The following is an 8,695-nucleotide window of genomic DNA, read 5'->3' as shown; positions in this document are numbered from 1 at the left end:
GACCCGCACAGGTCCTGCTCGGGACCCGCCTGAGACTTGTCCTGAACTTACCCGAGACCCGCCCGGGACTTGTTCGGAACTAGCCCTGAAGCCGATCGGACCTGCCTGGAACCTGCCCAAGACCCTGCCAGGAAATGTCCGGGACTTGCCCGGGACCTACCCGGGACCCGCCCAGGACTTGACCGGAACCCTCTTGGGAGTTGACCGAACCTACCTGGAACCTGCCCGGGACTTGATTGGGACCCCGCCGGAACTTGACCGGGACCCACTTGGGACCTGCTCGGTCAGGTCCCAGTCAGGTCCCGGTCAGATCTCGGTGGGGTCCCAGGTAGGTCCGAGCGGGTGTCGAGCAGGTCCAGGGTGGGTCCTAGTCAACTCCCAGGCAAGTCCTGGTCAAGTCCGGGGTGGGTCCTGAGCAGATGCGGTCGGGTCCTAGTCAGGTCCTGGGCGAGTCCTGGTCAAGTCTTGAGTAGCTCCCGGCGAGGTCCTGGGCAGGTCCCAGTCAAGTCTCGGGCGGGTTCCTGGTCAAGTTCGGGCAGGTATTTTTATATTTTATTTTTTAAATTATCTATTTTTATGTTGTAAATATAAAAAATATTTTTGATTTTCCATGCCCACGCCAAACGCCGAAAAATGTTTTCACCATAAAATATTTTACGCCGAAACAAATGGACTCTTAATTAACAAGATATGTGTGATTTTTCATGTGACCAAGGAAGAGCAACGAATTTGTCCAAGAAATGGTAATAATGTCTCATGGGAATGTGTAAGGTTGTATTGAAGTGCTGGGTTGAATGAGGATAGTGATGGTTAAATGACCAAGATAGAAAGGTGGTAAGGTGGAAAGGCTAAACAAAGAGAGAATGGCATGTGTCATATCCATCATGTGCAAATAAGTCCCCCCAGATTTAAACTTACATAAATTCCTCACTATATGCATCACTCAAAAAATAATAATAATAATAATTAATAACTACATCATTCTAGAAAATACACTATAAAATTTAACAGAGTCTCATGTTGAGTTTTGCAAGACTTAGACAAGAGTGTATCCTATTTGTAGACACTCGACATACAGAAGGGTGAGAAACCATTTTTAGGTATCTTCACATAACTATATGTTATGGAGTAATGCTAGGTACCATCATTTTATCCTCCTAAAGCTGATGTGGCTTTCAAAATCTCTATTGGATCAAAATTCAAGCATAATTCATCTAAAATTTAATAGTGATTTTAAAAGCCATATCAGTTTTAGGAGGATTTTAGGAGGATAAAAAGATGGTACATAGCATTAGTCATATGTTATAAGTGCACTTGTGAGTGTTGAGCCTCACATTGAGAAAATATAAAAGAAAAGAGTAGTTAATGTACTTAAGTGGACCTAAGACCATTAGCTTAGGCTTTTGGGTTAGAGTTCTTTTCAACTATGTATATTAATATACTCTTGGTAAAAACTCAATAACCGCTTTATCTCCCAACAAGTGCTATCAAAGTCATGGTTAGCATCCTGGGATGGGAGTTTGGACGCGTCGGGTTTGAAGTTGTGTCTACATCTGCAACTCTTGATGTGAAACACTCTTGGAAATGTAAAAAGACTTACAAGTGAGCGGAGTTGGGGTCAATGTGAAGAGACAATAAGTGAGGGGGGAATTGTTGTGAGTGTTAAGTCCCACATTGAGAACATAAAAAAGAAAAGAGTACCTAATATACTTAAGTTGACCTTAGCCTATTAGTTTATGCTTTTGGACTAGAATCGTGTTCAACTATATATATTAATGTACTCTTAGTAAAAACTGGATAACCGCTCTCCCAACACTATAAAGTTGATGATTTCCTTACCTCTAGCTCTCCCTTAGAAAAACTTACCCTTTACCCTTGCTAACTTAGGAGTTTGAGATTTTTCCCACCATCTCTGATTATCCTTACTCCTCCTTTCAGGCATTTGCCAATAATTTTAGCGTTATCGTAAATAAATAAACGAGTAATGTTAGAAGAAGAACTAGAGTCATTTTTATGTCCTCTCAAATATGATGTGATTCTTAGAATTATTATTAAATTTGAAATAATTATTATTAAATTTTGATCAATTATTAATTTTAAAAGTCACATCACTTTTGAGGTAACACAAGAATGATTCTAATCCTCTTTCAAACATTACTCTAAATAAACACAGACATATTATCCATGTTTTAATAAAACGCGGATAATTATAACATTTACCGGCGTTTTGGATATATATATATATATATATATATATATATATATATATATATAGACAAAACCGGTGAACACCGAATTTTTAACAGTTGTAGAAAGACTTACTATCCCAGTGGGGAAACAAGTCTATGTCGGCTAAAGCTAAAGCTAATGAAAAGTGAAAAAAAAAAAAAAAAAAAATCTTCACTGCTCCCACGTAGAAGTCTTTAAAGTAGTGTTACAGTATTACGTTTTCAATACCAAGCCACCTTTTTCTCAACATATCAATTATTACTTAAAAAAAAAAAAAAAAAACATGTCAATTATTGCAATGGAATCTCACTTTACCAAATTCTTCGAGTATATTCAGTGGAATGGTGATTAACACTGGCAAAGTTGCAAACCATTTTCATCCCCTCAATATTATTTATGCACCATTTTTTCAAAAAAATAATATCAAAATATTCTTTTTTTTTTTTTTTACTTTTTATATTACATTATTCACATTTTATTATTATTTAAATAAAAAAAGTGAGAATATTTTGATGTTATTTTTTTGAGAAAATGGTGCAAAAATAGTATTGAGGGGATGAAAATGGTTTGCCAAATTCAACCCTAGTGTTAATCACCATTCAAAAGGTGAGAAAATGGTGCATAAATAGTTAAACTAATTTTTTTGCTACAATACCTTCTCTCAATTTTTTCTTATATCATTAAAATATTTATTTTTTACTTATTTTTTATTCATTTCATTAATTTTTCTCTGTCTTCATCGTCACCTTCCTAGTAGTGTTAAATAATTAATGATTCAGTGATTTAATTTATCAATTTTTATAAGTTTAAATTTTGGGGGGAAAAATGATGATTTAACATTTTTTTTTTGGTTTGCGCTGGATGATTTGACATGTTATGTATGCCAAAGGTCATGAATTCGGATATTGATTCCGTCAATTTGCCCTAATTTCAATTAAATATTTCATGTATTGGTCGTTACCTATTGAAATAAACTTTAATCACAGGTAAGAGAAAGTGTTAAAATACTAATTAAATGATTAAATTTACTTTTTTTTTTCTTTTTTTTTTTGGGCCTCACAATGGAAATTGGTCATTGACAGGGAGTGAGCCGGAAAACAATTGTAGCATTTACAATTTTTGTGGGAAATTCGGCAGCTGCAATATTAACAATAGACCATTCGTATGCAAATGTTTGCCCGGGTTCCACCCAACTAAACCAAAGAATTGGGATTCTGAAGTTTTTTTGGATGGGTGCACCAGCACTTCGACATCTGACGAGAGCGACAAGTTCTTAAGCTTAAAGATGATGAAAGTGAGCAACCCAGACCCTGATTTCAACGTGGAAAACGAAGATGAATGCAAACAGAAATGCCTTGACAACAACCCGTGTCAGGCTTATTCATATGAGGCAGCTCAAGAAAGCAATCAACGAATTGCTGGAACCGACAAATGCTGGATTTGGACTACGGAACTAAATAATCTTCAAGAGGAGTACACAAACGGTGGTCGTAACCTCTCTGTCCGCGTGGCAAAATCCGTTATAGGTACTCCTTTTTACATTTTTTTTTTTTTTCTAATCAATACGGGGCCGGGGAAAGACTGGGATAAACTGCTGGTATGAATTAATTTTAAAATCATAGCACCGATCTTTCTTTTTAGGATCAACTGCGCGGATTTGTAAGCCTTGTGGCACATACATAATTCCTTATCCGCTGCGCACTGAACCAAACTGTGGTGATCCCATGTACTCTAGTTTCTACTGCAATGATTCCACAGGCCAGGTTAGCTTTAAGACGTCCAGTGGCACCTATCGAGTCGTGAGTCTCGATCCAACTAAACGGAAATTCGTCATCCTACTCAATTCAACAGGAATTGATCCGAAGCTCAATAATTCATTGCCAATTAATGCAACCAGGTGGTTTACCGTTGATTCTGGCAACAATGGTTCTGAAATTAAAGATGGAGTAGAGATTAGCTGGAAAGCCCCGCTGGAGCCAAGTTGTAATTCATCCAAGGACTGCAGGGACTGGCCAAATTCAATTTGCAATGTAACAAGAGATCATGGAGAGAAGAGGTGCCTTTGCACTGAAAACTTCCATTGGGCTGACTCAAATTGTACTAAAGGTCAGGATTCTATATATTTCTTGTGCCTCCACAGAATTAGACCACTAAGAAGGACCTAGGATTATGTCCTACTGAATATATATATATATACACTATCGTTGTTGTTAGATCAATTTGATAATCAAACCTAGGCCTCTTTCTCCATTGCGGTTATGTATAAATTATAATCACTTCTAACAGTACGTTAGAAATTGGGAGGTTTTTGGTAGAACTTTCAAATTCTCTTTAGCAATATCATGCTTACCTTGTAGTAACAATAGACCTTATAATTGCAACAATTAATGAATCTAAACAGTATAATTGTGGAATTTGACTTATCATTTTGAATCAACGTAGAGATTGTTCACAGTCGAAAAAAATTACAACGGAAAGTTCTTTCATATTTTAAGTATTAATTAATGTGAGAGTAGTCCTCTTTCTTTTTTGTAGAAGATAATTTTGCTCAGCGTTTAGAAGAGCCTTCAAAAGGAAAGATGTCGCTCACTTTGATAGTTATGATACCTCTAATAGTAGTGTTTGTTCTCGCAAGCGCAATTGTTTGTATATATTTGTGGAGAGAAAGATGGCCCAGAGACAAGGTAATTACTTTGCCAAAATACACTCTACCTTGCACAATCTATCATATTTCCATTTCAATGAAAATAAATGCCACTTTCTAGCTATTTCATGTGATTAATTATCCTGTAAATGTAATTGAATATATATATGGTTTTCTTTTGAACTCAGAAAATATATGATTTTCTTTTGAACTCAGAAAATCAAAGAAAGCGAGCACTTCGTGCATTAGACAGTGAAAAACATGTCAAAGACTTGATAGACTCGGGTGAATTCACGGAAGAAGATAAGAAAGACATAGATGTACCTTTTTTTGATTTGGAAAGCATTCTCGCAGCTACAAACAATTTCTCAGATGCAAACAAGCTTGGAGAGGGGGGCTATGGGCCAGTTTACAAGGTGATTTCAACAACATTAGTTGGTACTTAATCTTCGTGTAAACTAGTTTCTGGTTAATGGTAATATTTTGAGTATGGTGTCTCAGGGCACATTTTCAGGAGGTCAACAAATTGCTTTAAAAAGGCTCTCATGTGTCTCACAACAAGGTTTACAAGAATTTAAAAGTGAGGTGGTGTTGATTGCAAAACTTCAACATAGAAATCTTGTTAGGCTTCGGGGATATTGCTTAAGAGGAGACGAAAAGATTTTACTCTATGAGTACATGCCCAACAAAAGCTTAGACTCATTTATATTTGGTTGGCCTCTAAACTAAATTCATGATCTCTTGTAGTGCTTGATAGACTATATATTTCTTGTTTGAGTAATAGCTGATTTGTTACTGTTGCGGAAATTGTTCTTTACATGGAAAATGGAAAACATGCAAGATCAAAAGGAGAGCATGCGTTTGGATTGGGAAATGCGTGTCAAAATCATTTTGGGAATAGCTCGTGGGCTTGTTTATCTTCATCATGACTCCAGATTGAGGATTATCCATAGAGATCTGAAAACCAGTAACATTCTTTTAGACGAGGAGATGAACCCCAAAATATCCGACTTTGGCTTGGCAAGGATGATTGAAGGCAAAGAAACCGAGGCTAACACAACCAAAGTAGTTGGAACTCAGTAAGTTTACACTACTGTAGCACAATTTTCAATTCCCCAACTCTATTTACAAAAATAATATACAAGTGCCTACCTCATCCACTGATGAATGTTGAAATGCAGTGGCTATATGTCTCCGGAGTATGTATTACATGGACTTTTCTCAATTAAATCCGATGTTTTTAGTTTTGGTGTAGTTCTACTTGAAATAATAAGTGGGAAAAAGAATACAGGATTTTATCAGTCAGAACTTGCTATGAGCCTTATAGCTTATGTAAGTGTATCTAATTTTTTATAATCACTATTATTGCAGCCATTTTATCCTTCATTCTAATTCTGATTTTATAATTGTCCCAGGCTTGGAGATTGTGGGTAGAAAACCAGGTGTTGGATTTAATGGATTTGGCTCTACATGAAGTTTGCAATGCAGATCAATTTGTGAAGTGTGTAAATGTTGGACTCTTATGCGTACAAGAAGACCCAAATGATCGCCCCACCATGTCAAATGTTGTTGCCATGCTTGATAGTGAAGCTACAACAGTTCCAACTCCAAAACAGCCAGCATTTGTTCCATGGAGAGGCCAACCTATCAGAGCTAGTTCTTCTAGTAAACCAGAATTAACCAATAGTTTAGGAGGAAGATGATCGATAATGTATGATACCAATGCAGGTTCTCGTGAGTTTGTCCTTTACTACACTTGCAAAGGTTCTATTATATGGACCAAACATTTGATATCAATTCTGGTAGAGAAACCAAGCTGCTCGTAGATATGGCGCTCACCAAAAAAATCTCATGTAGTATTTTGGACTGTGGGACCGTGGGTTATCATTCCTTTGCTTACAGTTACCATGGGAATGATTATTTTTTTTTTTTAATGAGCAGCTTTTTATATTAATCATATAACTTTACAACTTCCCAAAAAAAAAAAGCAGAAACCAGACATTGAAACAAGTTTCAAAGACTCACTCAAACTACCACTCAGCTACTAAACAAATTAACCAACCATAAACAAATACATGCAAAAGAACTATATATACTAAAATCTTCGAATCAATCCCCTATTTACACATGCAAAAGAACTATATATACTAAAATCTTCGAATCAATCCCCTATTTACAGCAAATGCTCCCACTACCCCTTGTCCATTTGAATCTTCTCTTTCCCATGAGACGAGCTCTAACCTCTCTGAAAATTTAGCCCAACTGTCCAAAAACGAATTACCCAACTCACAATTCATTAATCATAGCCCCTGATATTCAGCCAACCCCTGGAGATAAAAGCAAAGAAGAAGCCAAACCAAGAACATTTTAGCAAATGCTACCCATCAAGAGCAAATTATTGAAATTTAAAACAAAAGACCCCAAATTTGCTCCAATTTCGGCCAATACAGAGAATACCAAGACCCAACTCCTCCTCCTCCCAAAATCGATCAGGCCACCCAACTAAACACCCAAAATTTTCCTTTCATAAATCTACCAACATCCAGAAAATTAAACAATAAAACTACTTCAACTAAAAAGAACACCCCTATCGGCTATATAAAACAAAGACCCCGCATAAATCAAATCAAACAAAAATAATTCAATATCAACCAATTTAACAAATGGGTATGCCATAAAGGGAGCTGTAATCTCATGGGTATCATTGAAAACCAAATTTAAAGCAACCTAAAAAACTGTGGAGAAAATGTTTCTGTTTACAACCTAAACTTTCAAAGTTTTTAGGGATTTTCATTAAGTGGGTATAACCGAAAATCATCCATACATACTAACCCATAAATTTTCCTCAACAATCAGTGAAAATAACAGAGAAAAAGAAAGAAAGCATTAAAGGAGCTTTCGGGTAAGAGGAAAATCCACGAGAAGAGAAACCAGATAGAGGGAATTTGGGCTTATACCTTGCGTTGCAACTTGCAAGGATGAACAATCTTCCTCCAAGCCCTCTGTGGCCTGTTCTCTCTATCTTTCTCTCTCTTTCTCCCTCTCTCGTTTTCTCCTACGCTCCCCGTCTCATAGCACTCTCTGGTTTTCGGTTTTTTGGAAGGAGAAGCACAACTGTTTTCGAGTGAAGCAGAGGGTGCGCTACTAACTCTAGTTCCCGCTCCTTCTTTCTTCTCATGGAGAAATTCATTTTCCCCTTAAACTTTGAGGAGTTTTTCAATTTGAATTCCAAAGTTTAAAAAGTACCAATGTATCCTCCTAATGTTTTAAAATTTTCAATTTAAACATTCTGTTAAATTGGACGGAAATTTTTTAAAAAAAAGCCTGAGAGTAATTATGTAATTTTAGAGATTTCCATCCAATTTAACGGAAATTATTAACGGAAGGTTTAAATTGAAAATTTTTGAAACATTGGGATGGTATATTGCCACTTTTTAAACTTTGAAATTCAAATTGAAAAACCTCTAAAATTTCAAGAGATAAAGTGGATTTTTCCCTTCTTCTTATTAATCAAAGTGAGGTAAAAGTTGTCGATTGCATATAGGACAGAAAGTTTTAAGAAGTTATATGTGTCCCATATAAGAGGTCATATTTTCGTATTATTATTATTTTTATTTTTATTTATTTTTTAAAATGCATTTGAGAATATGCTATTAAAATTGACAAAAACTTAGAGTATTCCTAATGGAAGCCAAATGTTACTTTTATCTAAAATAGCTCTTCAACTGTTTTAAAAACTCATAAATTGGATTATATATATATATATATATATATATATATATATAATAGATATTTGATTAAAAGAGCTAAAAGAAAGTTAAA

At 35.8% G+C, this 8,695-nt stretch overlaps 1 protein-coding gene across 1 annotated transcript; it reads left to right on the top strand.

Annotated features, from left to right (window-relative positions):
- The first annotated feature begins 1,495 nt into the window (after window positions 1-1,495).
- LOC132181692 (G-type lectin S-receptor-like serine/threonine-protein kinase At4g03230) lies at window positions 1,496-6,773 on the top strand. The gene is made up of 8 exons (XM_059594931.1): window positions 1,496-1,586; window positions 3,312-3,755; window positions 3,871-4,335; window positions 5,090-5,289; window positions 5,375-5,585; window positions 5,715-5,952; window positions 6,055-6,205; window positions 6,289-6,773. Exons 1-8 carry the CDS (start codon window positions 1,496-1,498, stop codon window positions 6,574-6,576), a joined length of 2,088 nt encoding a protein of 695 aa, XP_059450914.1. The 3' UTR covers window positions 6,577-6,773.
- Window positions 6,774-8,695: the final 1,922 nt, after the last annotated feature.

Source organism: Corylus avellana, chromosome ca5 (genome assembly GCF_901000735.1).
Source record: "Corylus avellana chromosome ca5, CavTom2PMs-1.0".
In the NCBI taxonomy this organism is placed as follows: domain Eukaryota; kingdom Viridiplantae; phylum Streptophyta; class Magnoliopsida; order Fagales; family Betulaceae; genus Corylus; species Corylus avellana.
This window is presented reverse-complemented; position numbering and strand designations above follow the sequence as displayed.

Excerpts from the sequence above, each read along its gene's own strand:
- LOC132181692 (XM_059594931.1), top strand. The coding sequence starts at position 1,496 with ATGGTTAGCATCCTGGGATGGGAGTTTGGACGCGTCGGGTTTGAAGTT. Across the intron at positions 5,290-5,374 it reads GCTATGGGCCAGTTTACAAG|GGCACATTTTCAGGAGGTCA; the intron begins GTGATTTCAACA and ends ATGGTGTCTCAG. Across the intron at positions 5,586-5,714 it reads CTTAGACTCATTTATATTTG|ATCAAAAGGAGAGCATGCGT; the intron begins GTTGGCCTCTAA and ends AAAACATGCAAG.